The 20,197-nt window shown below is 42.3% G+C and overlaps 1 protein-coding gene across 1 annotated transcript; it reads left to right on the forward strand.

The window, feature by feature from the left end:
* Window positions 1-1,299: 1,299 nt before the first annotated feature.
* pigq (phosphatidylinositol glycan anchor biosynthesis, class Q) lies at window positions 1,300-18,526 on the forward strand. Its single transcript, XM_080447331.1, is given in 16 exon segments — window positions 1,300-1,378; window positions 2,757-2,960; window positions 5,481-5,667; window positions 6,065-6,276; window positions 6,740-6,936; window positions 7,536-7,667; window positions 9,100-9,196; window positions 9,198-9,233; window positions 9,710-9,824; window positions 11,428-11,504; window positions 11,506-11,582; window positions 13,917-14,028; window positions 14,379-14,459; window positions 15,942-16,056; window positions 17,414-17,475; window positions 17,884-18,526. Coding segments are annotated over 15 exon segments (1,809 nt in total). The 5' UTR covers window positions 1,300-1,378; window positions 2,757-2,804; the 3' UTR covers window positions 18,037-18,526.
* Window positions 18,527-20,197: the final 1,671 nt, after the last annotated feature.

The raw sequence follows: 20,197 nt of genomic DNA on the forward strand, positions 1-20,197 counted from the left end.
AAAAAGAAATTAAACATAGGCTACAATGGCTGTTCTGTCACATTTGAACATGTAACTTACTGTAACATTACACAGTAAAATCCTTAGAGTTGATTTATCTATTTGTAACTCTGAGTCCATTTGGTAATTTGGTTACATTTCTGCTCTCAGTTCAACTAAAACTGAGGAGTTTTTCTTGCCTTGCTTTTGTTCAGCCCGCGCTTTTCTTGCTGTGTCATTAGAGAACAGATAAGTTCTTTACAGTTTGGTCAACTCCTCATTCATTCACCACAAACCCCTGATAGCAGCACAACAACTGCAGCGTTGGTAAGTAGCATATCTGAAATAACTTTTCCACTGGGAACAAAACATATTGCCATGTCCATAAATCTATCAACAGTCAAGATGAAAGAATGACAATGACTTAATGCAGTTATAATGAGCTGGTTTAACAGATTATTGCATTTGTATGGAGAGAGAGAGAGAGAGAGAGAGAGAGAGAGAGAGAGAGAGAGAGAGAGAGAGAGAGAGAGAGAGAGAGGGAGAGAGAGAGAGAGAGAGAGGGGGAGAGGGAGAGGGAGAGGAGAAAGAGAGGGAGAGGGAGAGCGAGAGAGAGAGAGAGAGAGAGAGAGAGAGCGAGAGAGAGAGAGAGAGACTGAGAGAGAGAGAGAGAGAGAGAGAGAGAGAGGGGGGAGAGGGAGAGGAGAAAGAGAGGGAGAGAGAGAGAGAGAGAGAGAGAGAGAGAGAGAGAGAGAGAGAGAGAGAGAGAGAGAGAGAGAGAGAGAGCAAGCAGAGCAACAGATGATTGCATGTATGGAGAGAGAGAGGGGGGGGGGGGGGGGTTAGAGACATGTGTGTATCTGAACAACTGCACCGGAATAGTCTTGCCATGTCGGCTTATTATAAGCGACTTTGGGCTTCTTTTTATGTAAAGTTGCTTGTAAAAAAATGGTAGTTAAGGCTTGCGGTTTTTTGGACTTGTTTCAAAAGTGCATTTGCTTATTTAGGTTTGCTTCCAAAAACACATATTATTATTTAAACCAGTGGTTCTCAAATATGTTCATGAAGTTTGTGCCCCAGGGGAGCATTGTGTTGTTCGAATGTTTCAAAAAATATTCCACATTTTATTGCAAGAGTTTTTGAAAATAAAACATGCACATATGCTTGCTGTATGCTTGTAAAAAGCATATATTTTTTATAACGTGCTCATATGTGGCATATTATTAGTTGCTTCTTTTGGGCTTGCTTTCATAGACTGGTTGCTTATTTCTCTCGCAAAGCCTGGCAACACTGCACCAGAACCAACGGTATGAGCGTGTATCCAGTCGGAGCCTTTGTTGCAACGGACTGTCAACAAAAGATATGGCGACGTTCTCTGAATAGCTGTATGGTTCGAAGGGTAAATAAACCTCATCTCATGTGGTTGAAGGTAACGCGTATTATATTTACGGGCCGAGTAATAGTTTATCTACATTTATATGCGGGTTCTCGAGTATAGAATATGGTTTGCTATGTGTTGACTTGTCTTACATATCAAACAGTGGTTATCTTCATTCTAGACTTGGACTTGTTGTCAGCAGTCTAGACAGTCGTGATGAACTTGAGCATAGGGCTGGGATGTTTAGTTTAGTTTGGCGAGATTCAGTGGGGGAAAATGTACTCAATTTGTTTACTTAAGTAAAAGTATCAATACTGTAAAGTAGAAATACTGTTACTTGTAGATCGGCTGTTTTCAAATGGCCGAAATGTAGGGCTGACGTGGGTAATGTATGTTTTGTTGTAATAATCAAAATCTACAAAGTAGCTAGTAACTAAAGTTTTCAAATAATTGTAGTGGAGTACAAGTATAATATTTGCCTCTGAGATGTAGTGGAGTAGAAGTAAAAGTACTGAAACTTGGAAATACTCCAGTAAAGTAAAAAATACTTCAAAATTGTGCCTAAGTACAGTACAGTACGGATAACAAGTCTGATAATGATGTACCGTGCATGTTCACATCATGTATACTTTATATTACTTAAGACCATTTTAAATATTTCATTTGAACATTTTGGACAAAATAGCCAATTTTACATCGAGGTGCCCAGCTATCCTGTATCCAATTCTGATCTGTTGGCGGTTTGCCAATTATTGCAGCTGAAATCAATTGCTTCCCCTTGCCCCCCAGGCGCTGTTGCCACAGCAACATGCACAACGCTCAATATTTGAAGGGCAAAATGAGGGCAATGTCTGCTTTTACTTTGGGATTACAAAGGGAGTTCTGGTGAACAAAGAAAGACACACAGTGTGGTCCACATGACCAGTGCTGCCAGATTTTGCGAGAGAAACAAGCAACCAGGTCTGAAAACAAGCTCAAAAGAAGTGACTACGGGCCATATGAGCACACACACGGGCAACTATTTGAAAATAGCCAAGCTTATAGATCTGCAATTGTTTTTTAAAATCTAGAAAAAGATTGACAAATTTGTAACATTTCTGAAACATTTCAAATACACACATCTTGTATGGGGGGTCCCTGGCAGAAAATCTTTTCAGATGGGAGTCTGTGGAGAAATGCATATTAATGGCGGTCCTTGACTCCTTGACATGAAAATGTTTGAGAACCACTGGTTTAAACTACATTAGGAAACAAGCCCATATAAGCAACTACACTTAAGAAACAAGCCCTAAAAAACACAACCCACAACTACCAATATTTACAAGCAACATTACAGCTTATAATAAGCAGACATGGCAACACTGGTCAACATGACTGTGTCATCTCAAACCACTCTCAGATACACAGCTGCTGGATCCTGAATCGTGAGCTGCAGCGATAAGTCGCCATGGTGCTGAAGATCTTCTTCCCCCAGTGCTGTAACCGGGCCGACAGCGGGCTGCTGGTAGGACGCTGGATCCCTGGTTATGATGACACGGCTGTGGTGCTGGCGGTCATCCACTACCCCTTTATCCCCGGCGAGGTCAAACGCTACATCCAGCAGGTCAGTGGAGCACAGCCCAGAGCTCTGTGTGTGTGTGCGCGCGTGCGCGTAGCCTAGGAATGAATCCTGTACCTTCTTGGCTTGCATGAATTCTTGCTTGGCCTGCCTATATTATGGAGTTCCCCATGCTAATAATCATACAATAAGTCTTTATGTGTAATCATGTGTAATTGGCTTTCTCTCTGGGAGGCAAATTCTTTCTGTAGTTTTTTGAACATTAGCGTAGCATTAATTTTGGGAAAACACTGTTATATTTGACCTGGTACTGGCAACAGATCTTTTTGTTTCTCACTTTCATCCATACATTTACATTTTAGTCATCTAACTTACAGTTATTATTGCTTTCAATGTGAGAGCAGGTCTTGGTTGAGTGGCATGCTGCAAGACCTTCTGACAGGATCCATGAGATCCATGAGAACTCTTACCTGGAGGGAAGAGAACAAGTGGTTGACATCAACGGAACCATGTCCTCATCCCTCCCGGTGAGCTGTGGGGTTCCTCAGGGCAGCATTCTAGGGCCGTTACTGTTCCTTCTATACATTAACGACATGAATGCTGCCTGTAACTTCAAATTGTTCCTGTTCGCTGATGACTCGGCACTCCTGATCTCGGGAGAGGACAAGTTGCAAGTTGAGGAGGCGCTCAGCTCCGAACTCTCAAAAATCCGTACTTGGCTTACCGATAACAAACTGTCACTACACCTTGGGAAAACTGAATCCATTCTCTTTGGGACCAAACATTCCCTCAGACAGATGGATGTAAATGATTTCAAGGTCAAAGTCGATGACACAATTATCTCTAGCAAAGAAGAGATTACCTATTTGGGTTGTATTCTTGACAAATACCTGACAGGTGAAAGCATGGCGACAAAGGTGGTCAAAAGAGTAAACCAGAGAACCAAATTTATGGGCAGAGTTTCCTCTTTTGTCAACCGTCAGGCCCTCAGGACCCTCTCAGGGGCCCTGATTCAACCACTTTTTGACTATGCTTGCACCTCCTGGTACTCCAACACCTCAGTGTCACTGAAGACTAAGCTTCAAACCTCCCAAAACAAACTGATTCGGCCACTCCTCGGATTGGGGCCCATGACCCACCTTTCTCCCACCCATTTTGCCAGCCTAGGCTGGCTCAGGGTGGAAGACAGGGTTAAACAACAAAAAATGGGACTGGCCTTCAAAATTGTAAATGCAAATTTGCCCGATATGCCCCCTATTCCCGCATATCTGAGTAAATAACTCCAAAAGGTTAGTGACACCCACAGTCACAATACCAGAGGGAGCGTTAACAACAATTTGGTACCACCCACCCATAAAACAAACATGGGCAAATTCTCCTTCTACAGCACTGCCACCCAGGATTGGAATAGTCTAACCCCATCCCTCTAAAAATGCAGTTCGCTGGGCTCATTTAAAAAAGCCTTAAAAAAATCACCTTTCAGGAGGCCAAAAGAGGAGGTAGTACCATTTTCCCGTTAGACAGCCGACCCCCCCCCCCCGCCTGTTCTTGTACATATCTTCCCCCCCCCCCTTTTTTTTGTTGTTGTTGTACATAGTGTTATTTTTTGCTGTTTTTTTTGTTTTGATATTCGAACTGTGGTGCCACTATATATGTCTATGAATTGAATACCAAGGCCCTCATTGGAAACAAGTCCGCAAGGACTTTCATGAACGGACCTGTTAGACAAAGTATTTTAAATGTAACTGTGCTGTTTTACATTTTTTGCCTAATAAAATATTCAATCAATCAATCAATCATCTTAACCACATTATCCCTGGCGCCCCGGGTTTGGGAAAATATTAAGACAAATTCCAACATTTGTCAAACACTTTTGGTATTTGTCGTACAACGAAGTATATAGAGCTAAGTGATTAAAGAACAAAGTGTGTCTGTTGCAGACTTCAAGCATGTAGTACATGTACCCTCGCATCGAGTGTGGGCTCTCTAGGGGTGTGACAAAATATCATCACAAAAATATGCAATATATAAAAACGCGACAATATGTGATAGCCTACATCAAGAGCCTCGGGGAACTCAGATTAGCCTACATCTAGTGCTTTGCTTGAACAGACGAGTGTGCTCTGCCTCTGAGTTGTGCTCAAGTGAGTGAAGCAGGTCAACGTATCTGTGCTGGTCTGGTGTGCGATATTGTTTTTCCCAGGATGGCTTGGGCCAAGATGGGGGGGGGGGGGAAAGGGAGCGCTCGTTTTGCTTCACACAATGAAACAAGTGCTCCTCTTCCCCAGCCATCCTTAGAAACCACTTTCTACCACTTTCTGGTCTTTAACATCGCTTGTATGGCAGCATGTTAGATTTCCTGTTGAAACAGGAAATGGCAACAGGGTGACTGACAACACATGTAAGCATGCAAGTCTGTAAGCACTGTTAGACAATTGTGCCTTAATTCACTTCTGCACCCCTAATTGTGAACCTAATATGGTGTATTGTATGGATGGTGAAATGGGTGAATGGTCACACCTCTATTTCAAACCATTAACCCACACTGTTGCCTCATCACACCAGATGCAGGACCAGAGTAAAGTGGAGCTGACTGTCCTAGGCTCGTGGAGCATGCCCAAGGAGGGCCAGGAGGGCATGGAGAGTTTCCTTAGGGACCTCAGCACCATCTTTCCCAAGGGACGCTGGCTCCAGCTCAGCCGGCAGATCGGCAAGATGGGCTTCACCTGCGAAGTCCTACACCGAGACCAGAGTGAGTTTGCTGAATAAGAATTATTTCTATTGCCAGGTGTGCTTGCACATACGACAGTCTTGTTCCGATTGGCTTTAGAATCACGTATCACCGATTGAAGGGATTATCTATCCTATGCCGAATTTTAAGGGTTTTAATTAACGCATCAGAACCAAGATGTTATAAAAAGTTGTAATGTTTGACATTTGGGATCAAGGTAAAAACCCATAATATTCCCAAAGTAGCGCAAATCTGCAAGCTCAAATCATGTCACAGAGTTGTGGGCTTGTAGATTTGCTATTTTTGGTGTACAAAGTAGAACTCAGGCTTTACTATTTGACACAAATGAGACAATCCTAAGTGAGGATTGACTGAATTATCTTTTAAATAAAGAAGGTAAATCTTTGTTTATTGCCAGACGGGAGGCCAGTACAGGATGAGGTGAAGGTGGTGAAGAAGAAGAAGAAGAAGGAAGAGTCAGAGGAGAATGAGGACGGTGAGGGTGAAGAAGACGAGGACAAGGTCATCTTCGTCCACTACGAGCAGAGGAAGGTCATGCTGTCCCAGCTCCATCCCATAGAGAACGGGCCTCGCGACCCCAATGCCGATCCACCGACTGAACTGCGACAGGTAGTCGACAGAACTGCGTCATTTTTTAGTCATCTGAAATGTTTTACTTTCAGTCGACTAAATATTATACGATGACTAAATCTACCAAAAAAAAATTGGCAGGCCTTGATGGTGTCGTAATGCCTGATTTATACTTAGCTGTGTGCTGAAAATAGCCCATATACAAGCTCACAACACAAATGCAACGCGTTGTGAGCTTGTAGATCGGCTAATTTATGAAGCGTGACACCCACACGCAGCCATGCATAAAATGACTTGACTTAGTTCTCTCTTCTCCACTAGTCCCTTCCAAACATTTTTGTCTAGTTTTTTGTATTTAGTCATAGTTTTTGTCTTCTTAGAAGTTCTTACCTTAGTTTTTATTTAGTTTTCGTCAGTGAAAAACGTTTCAGTCAACAAAATGAACACCGTAGTACGCCTGTCAGTTCATACCACTGTGCTCCATGTGTGTTCTCTGTCCCAGATGTTCCAGACAGTGTCTCAGAGCGAGCCGCTGTTCTTCCTGGACAAATACGACGACGGGCCCCTGAAGCTGACCCACTGGCAGTCAGAGGGCCGCGAGGCCAGCATCATAGTGGAGCTGTTCAAACACGCCTCCACCCCCATCTGCCTCCTCATCACCTGGTTACTCTCCATCTGGTCCTGGATCTGTAGTCTACGGTGAGAGGACGTTTTTATTCAATCAGGAGAGACGATATACAGGATAAACGTGTGAAAAAAAGAAAACAAGCAGACAAAAATTACTTTACTTTATTTATTATTTTTTGACGGGACAGTGCATAATGAACAGTAATGCAATGTAAATGCACCCTATTTAGCAAGGATGCTAATTTTCATCCGTAGTCCCCACAAAAAACTAAAATTGTAACCTAATTAAAAGTGCTCATAGATTTACTGAAACATAAAAAAATGTAAGCTGATAAATGATATCTGTGCGGTTCTCACTCTTAGATGAAGTTGGTATTACTCTTAAAATCTGTTTACTAAAGAGCTGGAGAGACGGGAGATCCCTGTTACGGAACAAACACTCTTATTTATTTTATTTTTTTCCAAGAGAAAGAAAATAAAAAAAATTACTTATAGTACCTTTTAATTTAATTTAGAGTGTACAAATGTATCCATTTGGTAACATTTGTACACTCTCTGAGTGCAGACCCTTAGGGATCCCATTTTTACCCTGAGAAGCCAGTGGTCGAAGCCATATTCAATAGATCAAAATAGAATCCTCCTCCCTACCATAACTACTTCTTCTGTCCCAGGATCCTCAACCTCTACCCGGTGCACTTCCTGTCCAGCAAACTGTCCACGTGTGTCCAGCTGAGCTACAGGACGGAGCACATGCACACGCTCAGCTCACCCAAGAAAGCTGCCACGCACACACAATCCATGAGGTAAGATTAATGTGTAATCCTGGGAGCTTGGGTGGCTCAGGAGTAGGGTTTCTGTTCACCACCACGGAGACTAGGCCGGGCGTTCTAACAAACACAGCTGGCCGTGTTCGTGGGAGGGAAGCCGGTCGGGGAGGGAGTACTTTGTCACTGCACTAGCGACTCCTACAGGTTGATCAAGGACGCCTGTCAGCAGGCGTGTTGAACTGTGAGGAATAGGGTGGTTCCTCCACACACACTACGTCCTCCCGGTGAAGCTTCTCACTGGCACGTGAAAAGAAGCGGCAGGCACTTCCATGTGTATAGGAGGAGGTGTGATACCATCCCTGGGACCAACCAGTTGGGGTCAAGCAGTGACAAGATTACACAAGCAGGGAAATGGTATGATGATTAAATTAAGAGAAAAGGGGAAGAATTGGCCAAAACAAATGTAGTAAAATAAAATAAGAACATGTAATCCACCTGGATTCGAACCTGAAACCACAATCTACTACTCATACAAAGTGTCTCCCCAACCAGCCAAGGGAGATATTAGATCCCTTGGTTATTAGGCCCCTTGACCCCTTAAATAAGGGGTTCCCTTATTTAGACCCCATATCAGAGCATGTTTCGTTGACATCACAAATGCGTGCAGGCAGGCTGCAAAAGAATGCAACCATTTATCAGATTCAATGGAAAATAAGTCATCATGGCACTTGCATTTAAAAATACATCACATCAAACCTTTGGCTGTGGTTTGCCTCCCAGTGAAGAGGAAGAAGGCTTAGAGCATGTACTGTGACCTCTCCTTTTTTTTAGATATACTCCTTGGTTTTCTTACATGTGTAAGCCCAAACCAGTTGTCCTCAAAACCCTGTCCCCAACTGCTGTTATTGACTGAGATGCATGGAGGGAGCGCCCCATGGCGCACAAAGCCATCGGCTGCTCTGTGCGGGCACTCTATGGCCTGGCTGAGACACCTCACTTTTCTTATTTGTGAAACGGTCCGAGATATGTCTGAACAGATGAGAAGCACTATATAAACTTAATTTATTATTATGTTATTATGCTGATGCCTGATTAATACTTGCATCAGGTCATGCTCTGAAAATAGCTGATCTACAAGGTCACAAGCTTGTAAATTTGCTGTTGTCAGTGATCAACACCGGCAGCGAACTAAGATTAAATCAGGCTTAAGATACTCATCTTCGATGCCAGCCCAGGGGACAGAAAGAGCAGTAAGGAAAGCATAAATGATGCTTTATGGCGTCAGTGGCCCTGATCACCCCGTGTGTGTGTGTGTGGTGTGTGTGTGTGTGTGTGTGTGTGTGTGTGTGTGTGTGTGGTGTGTGTGTGTGTGTGTGTGTGTGTGTGTGTGTGTGTGTGTGTGTGTGTGTGTGTGTGTGTGTGTGTGTGTGTGTGTGTGTGTGTGTGTGTGTGTGTGTGTGTCTGATAGGAAAGCCAACATCCTGGTGTCCTTCATGGTGGACATAGCTCTAGGCCTCCTGCTCATCTCCTGGCTCTACAGAGAGAACCGCATCACCATGCTGGCCCAACGCACTGGTGCCCATCGCCGATGTACGTCTCTGTGTGTGTCTGTCTGTCTGTGTTGTTCACTACTCTGTAATCACAAGTCCTGATTTAAATCTTTGATTCTCGCTGTGAGTTGGGCTGAAACACTCTGAATTCACTGCTGATGTATTTTTTTTAAATCACTGGTGTCACATGAAAGCCCTGACCCCTGATTCCTGTAACGTGCAGTTAGAACTGAAGCCCATTCTACAATCATTTAACCACATGAATCCTAGCATCCCTATTCTGGGATAAACATTCAGCAAAAAGCTGCACTACAAGCTCACAGCTTGCGGCTTACAGCTATTTTCACTGAAGATATTTAGTCTAGAGTGAAAAAACTCTGGTCAACTAAGTACTAAGTATATAGGGTGTTTAAGTATAAGTGTTTTAAACGTGTGTAAATGGCAAACGCTGCCCAACAGCTTACAGTGCTATGAAAGTGTGCGTGTTGTGACCTTGTGCTACGTGTTTCTTACGCAGCGCGTGGCAAGGAGCTAGAGGAGCTGCTGCAGTGGCTGATGGGAGCGCCGGCGGGACTGAAGATGAACAGAGCTCTGGACCAGGTGTTGGGACGCTTCTTCCTCTACCACATCCACCTCTGGATCAGTGAGTCCCACCACACATACACACACAGTGAGACACACACACTTAATTTACTGTTAAAAATTTTAAATGATTTAAATTGAAAAAGTGCGAAAGACAGCACTTTGTTTATGTTGATGAAGTCAAACATATTAAATATTTAATCTTCTAATTGCAAAATCTATTAAAGTAACTTTCATGGGCTACCGGGATTCAAACCCAGGTCCCCTTCACAAGTGCTGACATTTTTACCAGTGAGCTAGTAGAGCATTCCTGTTCAGGGAGAAATGTATTTTGTCCTTCAAGCAGAACCACTTGTCAACCAGTAGGTGTCCTACCCGACTACAGGATCTAAATTAGGGGTGTTGGAAAAAAATTATTCATGTAAGAATCACACTTCTTATTATCAACGATTAAAAATCGATTCACAATTTCAAAAGATCGTTGACACTTGTTAATGTTACTTGCATCAAAACAATTATGTTGTGTTCTGCATCAAATAGAACTACACCTAATCTAAGATTCCATCAATGCAAGAATTTTTACAAGCAACCCTCTCTGGTATTCTATGATTCTTTGTTTGAGCTGTTGGAAATACTAGGCTAACACTTGGCTGTTAAAGTTCAGATGAAAACAATATGACTGAAATAATTGGAAAAAATTTTTTTTTTTAAATGAAAATCGTATCTTGACCCCAAGAATCGTAATCGAATTGAATCGTGAGATAGCAGAAGATTCACAGCTCTAATCTAAATGTCTAACAGAAAGAGCGGGGCAGACCTAATGCCTAACCACCTAGTTTAGGCAGTTATATTGTATTAACATACAACATGAAATTACCCCCACTGTTTTTCTGTAAATATTAGTGATGTGCGGGTCGGGTTTTTTCATGACCCGCCCCGCCATGGAACCCAACCCCGCCTCAACCCGCCCCGCGAACCCATATATAAATCTATGGCTCAACCCGCCCGCGACCCGCGGTAAAAAAAAAATCATCATCATAATAGCTCAGATTTATATAGCGCTCTTTTAAGTACCCAAAGTCGATTTAAATGTCTACAGTAGCACAACATTGTCATGGCTAAATACATTTTTTTTTCGTGTGAGAGCGGCTGACCCGCTCACCCGCAGCCCGCAATATTGCCTCTGAAATCCTGACTCGACCACCCGCGCCGCGGGTTGACCCGCGGGTTACGGGTCGGGCCCGCTCATCACTAGTAAATATACTTTTACTGCTCCTAGTATTGATGATTTCTTGTATAGTATTGTATGTCTTTATATGTGAATTGAATTGAATGAATTCAATACATAGGACCACAATGGAAATAAGCCCTCAGGGCTTTTCGTGTTATCCTTTTAGGCATTATTGTATAACTAACGTTTTGCAAACTGTTAATAAAGTATTCAATCAATCAATCAAACTCTATCATATAGATTGGTAAAACTTCATGTTTTATTCACTAAAAACAGTTACATAGTGTAGCTTTAAATACAATCACAATTAATTTTTAATCGTAGCCTAAAACTCATGGTAAAATGGGATCTTGAGGGTCGTGGTGATTCCTACCCTAACACAGACACACTTCTCCTTCCCTTTCTCTCTCGTCCATGCGTCCATCTCCTGCAGGCTACATCCACCTAATGTCTCCGTTCATAGAGAGGATCCTGTGTTACGTGGGCCTGTCAGCGTGCCTGGGTCTGACCCTTTGCCCTGTCGCTGCTGTCCGACATGGTGGCTCTGCTCACCTTCCACATCTACTGCTTCTATGTGTACGGAGCCAGGTGAGAACACACACGCACACGCCACACACACACCCACACACAACCTTAATGAGTATTGATTTGACCAACGCTACCCTCCACTTTGTGTAGCTGAGCATATTACAAAGTCTGTTCTCCAGGGGGGCAGTGTCTCCCAACTGTTTGCTTCTTGTGAGAGTGCCTCATGGGGGCTAATTTGCCTAAGTCCATACAGTTACAGTATATATAACTCTATGGTTGTAATATTAGCGTGTTGGCGTGACGTTTTCCTCAGTGTTATTTTAAAGAAATACATTTAATCAGGGTTATTTGCTCCATTTGAAACCGCTTCTATGGTCAGTAGAAACAGCATTGTAGTTAAAGTACTGATGACATTATTTGCATTACTCTTAAGAGATAAATTCATTAGGAGGTGTGTGGGCTCATGAAGGAGGGCTCTTCTTGGCAGTGTTTGGGTGTCAGTGGAGGACCTGTTCATTGTGACGGAGGATCCATTAATAGAGCTCGAAAGAGGAGCAAGGTAGAATCCACTGTGTTGTTCAGCATGATGAGCAAATGGGAAGAATACATATAAAGGAGAGATGAGAAGCCACCTAAATGCAAGAAGTACATTTAATGTTCAATAAAAACACTTAACTTCGAATGCAGTCTACATGCAAAAAGAAAACACTTTTGCCAAGTAATGTTGTGATCAGCATTAAACGTTCTGAATTTAGTGCCTTCTCAACAATCGATTGTGCCTTGTGAGACCTCGTTTTCTCACGAGAGAGAGAGAGAGAGAGAGAGAGAGAGAGAGAGAGAGAGAGAGAGAGAGAGGAGAGAGAGAGGAGAGATAGAGAGGAGAGAGAGAGAGAGAGAGAGAGAGAGAGAGAGAGAGAGAGAGAGAAGAGAAGAGAGAGAGAGAGAGAGAGAGAGAGAGAGAGAGAGAGAGAGAGAGAGAGAGAGAGAGAGAGAGAGAGAGAGAGAGAGAGAGAGAGAGAGAGAGAGAGAGAGAGAGAGAGAGAGAGAATAGTCAGTTATCCCCCCTAACAGTTGTGGGGGCAAATGATTGCATGTAGAACATTGCAACATCTTATCATGACCATAAAGTCATTGCTCCAAAAGACCTGCGTCTTGTTTCCCAACATGCTGTATTGTTCACATTGAAGTAGTGTGTTCAGTAGTGTACAGCTGGTGATATCTTCTCTAGATCTCAGGATGTGATCATGTTCAGTATCATCTCAGCTACAACAGTATCATTAGTGTCTGGTTTAATGCACTCAAGCACCACAGAGATGTGTTCCAGTTCTCTGTGTGATTTAGAGATATGGAGAGAAGTTCCGGGTGAATTGACGTTGTGTCTCATAGCTCTTGCACCATCTCGTATTAATATATACACGTACACACACACCCTCCTATTGACTTCCCCATTCCCATTGCCTGTCTAACCACAATAGAGAATGTTGAAGCACAGCAATGCAAGGCTATCATTGTCTCGTATTTGATTGAACCATGGGTATGTGAAGCATAATAAATGTCTGTCTCTGTGTTTGCTAGAAGCAGAGCGTTTATCAATCTCGTTTCATAGCGGTCTCACATTGGACATCAGTACACAGTCAGATCTAATCTTTCAGTTAATGCTGAGAGTGTACAAAAGGAACCAAAGCAATCCATAAGAGTCCATTTGATCCATTTTACTACACGATGGTGTGTAATTAGAGGGAACATTTATATACAAATTCAATAATTGTTTACTGAGATTGAGTGGACTCTACAATCTAAAGGAGTCACAGTGTGAATATGTACATTATATGTTTAGATTGCTTTGCATATTGTAGTATATGGACACTAATGGAACAATAATTCACTGTATTTAATATGCTCTCAATCAATAGTATCAACCTCATGCACTACTTTTAGGCTGCAAAAAGCACTATTGTGAGAAATCTGGCAGGGTTCGGTTAATGCATTTACAGGAAGCTGTATTGAACTTTTACAACTTTTAAGCTGTTTATTTGCATTTTGGGCATGGTCCCAAAGCCCGGAAAGAGGGTGAAAATTAGAGCCAGACCGGTCTGATTAATAATTGTGCGGATTGTGAGGGGAACTGGTTATGACCAACTGGTGAAAATCCTAACTGTCGGGTGAAAAGAAGCTGCTGGCGACTCACCGCCCTCCCCAGGCCAACAATGGTGGGATAGCAGCAACAGGGGTCGCAGTACATGTGGGGGAACAGGCAATGATTACAAAAAGACAGTGAGACAAAAGCAGATCTAGCAGAAAATATAAAAAAGGTGAAAATTCATACCCTTTCCTAACCTCTCATTTTGTATTTTGTGAGGCATGCCATGAACTGTGTGTCTGTGTTTGTGTCAGGTTGTACTGCATGAAAGTCTACGGACTGTCCTCTCTCTGGAGACTCTTCAGAGGGAAGAAGTGGAACGTCCTAAGACAAAGAGTGGACTCCTGCTCCTACGACCTGGACCAGGTAGCACATGCATGTGTAACACACACACACACACACACACACACACACACACACACACACACACACACACACACACACACACACACACACACACACACACACACACACACACACACACACACACACACACACACACACACACACACACACACACACACACACACTGTTTTCATGTATTCACTCACTTAGAAAGGCAGACTTCACACACACAAGTTCAATAGCATTTCCCCAAGTATACTATACACATACTGTCGCAATTATTTGTAAGACAATTAATCGTCAAGTAAAATGTCATGATCGTGACCGGCCTACCTATGATATGATATCATTGCATGGTGTTGTGTTTTCAGCTCTTCATTGGGACTCTACTGTTCACCATTCTGCTGTTCCTGCTTCCGACCACAGCTCTGTACTACTTGGTCTTCACTCTGGTACGTAAACACCAAAGGTTATTAGAGTTAACTAAAACTAACAAAACAAAAACGATACCTAACTGAAACTGTATTGTGTGGTTTAACAAAACCAACTAAAGCAAAATTATTAATGTGTTAATATTTAGGATATGAAATCAGTCTTATTACACTACAATTCTTCCGAGCCCCGCTGTGGGTCCTGCAGTGTGAACTAGACTATTTTCATTGTGGTCTTGTAGTTCTGCAGGAATTAGAGTTTAGCGCTCAGTTCCTCCTGATTGTGTCTGAAAGGGTTGATATCTCTCTGTTCAGGCCCTCAATCTTTTCCTTCATCATCTCACTCTATTCTTTAATCTGCATACTGTGTACTGGGCCTGGAACTTAATGTGTTAAGCAGCTTGGTTATAGTTTGTTTTAACATCAATAAAGACTTTTAGTTTCTCCTGTAATAGCTTCAGTGATTCTTGGACTTCCTTATTGGAATCCATTTGCCAACATTTGTCCTTTAAGAAGGTCTCACACAGGTTCTTCTTACAAACTGGACATTCCTTTCTTTCCTGACCACCATTCCTGTAGACAGGCTTTAGAGAAGCTGTGGCTACAGTACATGACAAGATAACAAATGATTTTAATCATTAACACAAAAAAAGACTGAAGAGATTGTTTTTGGTGCACTACTAATAACAGTATGCTAAGGTTGGCAAGGAATATCACTTCAAACACTAGCCAGGTTTTGTATGGAGAATATAGGTTGCTGCCATCAGGAAGGAGATACGGTGTTCCAGCATACAATAAGGTCAGACTGAAGAGGTGTCCATCAGACGACATTGAGGCTTAAGCAGGAGTTTAGGCCAGGGGTAGGCTAAGCGGTGGACATTGCTCTTGTCTTTAGCGTTTTTATGTATGTAATTATGTTTTTGTTTTCTGTGTTATGTCAAATGTGTGTACTGTATATGTGTTGCATACAGTACATGGCTGCTGGGTCGCAAGACAAATTTCAGTGTGAGCTGACAATAAAGTATTATCTTATCGTATTTTATTTAGGGGTGCAACAGTTAATTGAACTAAAAATAAATGTAAGTGGTTAATCACACTAGTCGCTTTAGTTGAATTAAAAAGAATTGCGCTGATTAGTTGATACTGTATAATAAAAACAAAAAAACACACTTAAGGATTATTCGATTAATCTCCCGAAAGGAAATGCATGTATTTAATTAAGTCTGACCATAAGCAGGGCTAAAACATATCCCCACCGGCTGTTTATGAAATGTACTGCACATGTACTAGTGAGTGACTCAAATACATTTACTCACAATAACACAGTAAAATCCTGAGTGTTAATTTAATAGTCAAATGAAGGATTTTACTGTGTACAATCTTTCCTGTCTCTCTCCATTGTTTTCATGGTGCACATGCACACGTTGCTCATTCATTGTCCATCCATGTGGCGTGTATGGTTTGTTTGTGACTCCTGCATGTCTCTGTGGGGTGGGGTTGTAGTTGCGGCTGGTCGTGGTGCTGTTCCAGGGCGTGCTCCACCTAAGTGTGGACTTCATCAACTCCTTCCCTCTGTTCGGCTTGGGCCTCCGCATCTGTCGCTCCTACAGACTGGCAGGTAATGTACTCACAACTCTTAACCCATTAAAACCACTTTAACCATTATTTTATACTTTGGCTATTAAAAAATAGCAGATATACAAGCTCATAGCACGGCACCGAGTGCCGCGCTATGAGCTTGTAGATCTGCTATTTTTGAAAAATCATGAACATTTGTGCAAATCTTTGAATATGCTGTATATATTTTTTAAAGCGTACATTCTTTACTCAAATCTTTGCTTCTGGGGGGGGGGGGGGTCCCTGGAACAACATATTTTGAGATGGGGGTCCGAGGCCAAATGCACATCATTTTGGGGATCCTTGACATGAAAAGGTTTGAGAACCACTGATTATAGCAACATACGTTTTTTTTTTTAAACTGTTGGTATTTAGAAGACATTTGTAGAATCCCTCAGAAGCAAAGCTTTGAGTTACAAATGTTCGCTTTAAAAATATATATATTCAAAGATTTGCACGAATTTGCATGATTTTTCAAAAATATCTGCCATTTTTTTAATAGCCAAAGTAATCTTAAAATGACACAGATGCGTTCCCGGTCTTAATGGGTTAACCACATGAACCATAGCGTCCCTGTTCTTGGGGCGAACATTTGGCGAAAAATAGCAGGTGAGGTTGGAGATCTGCTATTTTCAGCATAGAGCCCTGGGGAATGCCGGTCAACTACTGTAAGTAGAGTTTAAGTTGAAGCCCTGTATACATCTTATACTATAACGAGTAGCGAAAATAGCCAGTAGCCTTGTGGTTAGAGTGTCCGCCATGAGATTGAGAGGTCGTGGGTTCAATTCCAGCAAAGACTATAAAAATGGTACCCAAAGCCTCCTTGCTTGGCACTCACCATCGTCCACCACAGCTTCCCAACTTGGACGGCGCACTCGTCGCCCCATCTCCCTGCCTTGCTGAGGTAACAAAACCAAGCGCTCCTCTTCAGTTTTCCTCCTAGGTCAGGAAAACAAATATAGCACCCAGGACTACAGTTATGCACAGAGCCTACAGTATTTGAACATCCCAACTGCCATCTACGCCCCTCCTGTTCTGCTATCCAACAGCCAACATATTCCACACTCTCCATGTGTCATTAGAATAGTCACATTTATTTTTACAGGCCTTTGCATAACGGTCGCAAAGAAATAGCTTTACCAAAAATTACATAATAATAATGGATAAATGATAGACTTTGGGTGGATAAAGAACTGTGTGTGTGCGTGCGTGTGTGCGTGCGCTTCATGCATGAAAGAGCGAAAGTTGATCACTGGCAGAATTGACAGTTACTTAAATGAAATGATATATATATATATATATATATGATATATGTCATTGTATAGTGATGGGTGTGTGTTGATGCTGTGTTTTTGCAGAGGGGGTGAAGTTCAGGGTGCTGTGTGAAGAGCCAGGAACAGCCCTCCACCTGATGATGGAGGTAAGCTTCTCTTGGCCTTTTGTCCTTTCATTTCCTTTAAGACACTTTTTCTCTACTTAACATCAAGGACATCTTTTTTGTCTCGGTATCTAGAAATAGACAATGCAGACATGCACTAACCACACGAACCCAGGCATCCCTTTTCCAGGCATGTCTTAATAGGCGAACATTTCTGCGGAAAAAAAGCAGATCTGCAAGCTCACAACACGTCATGGCGAGTTATGAGATTGTAGGTGGTCTATTTTCGCTGAAAAAAGGAGGTGCCCAAGTACGGTCTAGTAGAGACCCCATGGTCTCTGGTCAACAAAGAATATAGGGTTTAAAAGTTGTTGTTTTTTTGTATCTATGAAATGTTGACACACTTCTGTAGGAGCTTGTCCTTCACCGTTTCTCCTCTCTCCCGGTCAGATGAACCCGCTGAAGTTCGGCGATGTGGTGAAGACCTATCGCACCCCCACATACAGCTGCTACCCCAAGGACTCCTGGCTCGCCCTGGCCAAGAAGCTGTTTGTCGGAGAACTGGTCTACCCCTGGAAACACAAGACCACCAAGGTGGACTGAGATAGGGATGTGGATGAGATGCATGATGGAGATGGTGGGGTAGGAGGAGGAAGGGGGACTGGGCCAGGAGAGATGCAAGCAAAGAGATATACACCGTAAACTCTGGAGGTTCAGTTGAACTCTGAGTGTTCAAATGGACCCGTAAGGGAATACAACTCCCAGAGAAACACAGCAGAGATGCCAAGGGAGTGGTCAGAGAAGGTGTGTGTGTGTGTGCCATTTTACCAGTGCGAGTGTGGGTGCGTGCGTGTGTGAGAGAGAGAGAGTGTGTGTGTGAGTGTGAGGTGAAAATCAGTAGCTTAGATATGGAGATGATGTTACAGCACATTGAGAGATTCTTTAGGCCAGGGGTCTTCAACAGGGGGTCCGGGTCCTCAGAGTTACTACAGGGGGACCCCCAAATCTTTGTGTGATATGATTTTTCTTTTTTTTTTTACATTAACCACTTGAACCCTATTATCCCTTTTCTGAGGAGAACTTTAGCCAAAAATAGCCGATCTACAAGCTCACGACGCCTCGCGCTGCGAGGCGTCGTGAGCTTGTAGATCGGCTATTTTTGGCAAAGAGTTATAGGTGTGTAGAGGGAAAAAAGAGCAGCAAAAGTTTATCTGAAACGCAATATTATACAATATAGAGGGGGTCCCTGCTTCATCTCTCTCTCAGCTAGGGGGTCCTTGGCCTGAAAACGTTGAAGACCCCTGCTTTAGGCTAGTACGTGTAGGAGGGATACTAAGTCAATTTTGAAATCAGGTACCGTATTAATACACTAACTGCACTGATCAGAGATAGATAATAATGATTTTATGATTTTTATGTTATTAAAGTATTAACTTAATATTAGTCAGACATTTTGCTAAAAAAAAAACATTCTGATTCTGTTTTCCCTCAATGCTTAGGTTTTGTATTTCTTTCCCTAGAAAGTGGCTTGCTGAATCGAATTCCGTATTTATATTATTTGTGTTTTAACAACTTTCCTTGAAATTTTGAGACTTTTGTAAACTTGTTTGTTGTTGTCATTTGTCTGTGGGGATCTGATCGAATAGGTAACTGGATGTAAGGTAGCTGCCAGCATAAGTGAAAACACCTTTTGTCTCACTGTGAACATCCCATCAAATCAAACTGGTAGAACGCAGTCTCTGCAACACTGCCATTAACCACTTTGGAGTATGTGAAGATTTCCAAAACCTTTAAAAAAATTGTGAAAATAGCTGATCTACAAGCTGACATCATGGCGTGTTGTGGCCGTGTATGTCTGCTATCTTTTGCCACGCAAAACCACTGTACAACTAAGTATAAAATAGGGCTATACGTGTACAGTATAATCTCCCATTCAATCTACGTGGTGTCTGAAAAGCCTATGCAGTTTCCTCCTTTTCAGGTTCCATTAACTGCTGAGTGAGCGTTTACATGACATGGACGGACGGATAGCATAGTCCTCCTGAAAGACCACTGCCTTCAGGATAGAAATGCCTCACCTGGGGCCAATCTATACTTTGTCAAAAAAAAGAAGGTATAAAAGAATTTGAAATCTGAGGATGAAACAGTTCCCAAAAATGTTAAAACAATTTCCCAAAATTTTGAACAATTTCCAAAAATGTCTCCATTTTGAAAAGTAGCTAAAATAGCCTATCTACTGTAGAAGCACACAACGCACCATGATGCGACGTGTTATGAGCTTGTACTATTTTCACTATTCGTTATACAGCAAAGTATGGCACTTATGTGGTTATGGAGGTGTTTGTTTTCTTTATTGTCAGTATGGTGTTTTATTACTGTCGGATGCTCATCTGCACGACACACCCTGCTGTTGTACATTCCACTGTTGTTTTTGTTCTGAGAGAGCCCATCACAAAGGAACTGGTATCTTAGTTTGAAATATAATTTACTGCTATTCCTGCTCAGAACCATGTCACATTTGAATCAATTGTGTGCCAACTTCACCCTTTTGTCTAACTGTGTGTAATTGCGTCTGCCCTCAGTTTCATCATAACTAACCAAACTGGACCCACTGCTTCTCAAGTTGAATAATTGTTGTCTTGTTGTTATCTGTTTTACTTACTTTCTTTGTTTTTTACTTTGACATCTTTTGTGCCAATTTTGCTTAAATGATGAACAACGTTTTGGACATTGCTTGATTCTTTGTCTGAAACTTTACTATTTG

Source organism: Gymnoscopelus braueri, assembly GCF_963280865.1.
Source record: "Gymnoscopelus braueri genome assembly, chromosome: 13".
NCBI classification, from domain to species: Eukaryota; Metazoa; Chordata; class Actinopteri; order Myctophiformes; family Myctophidae; genus Gymnoscopelus; species Gymnoscopelus braueri.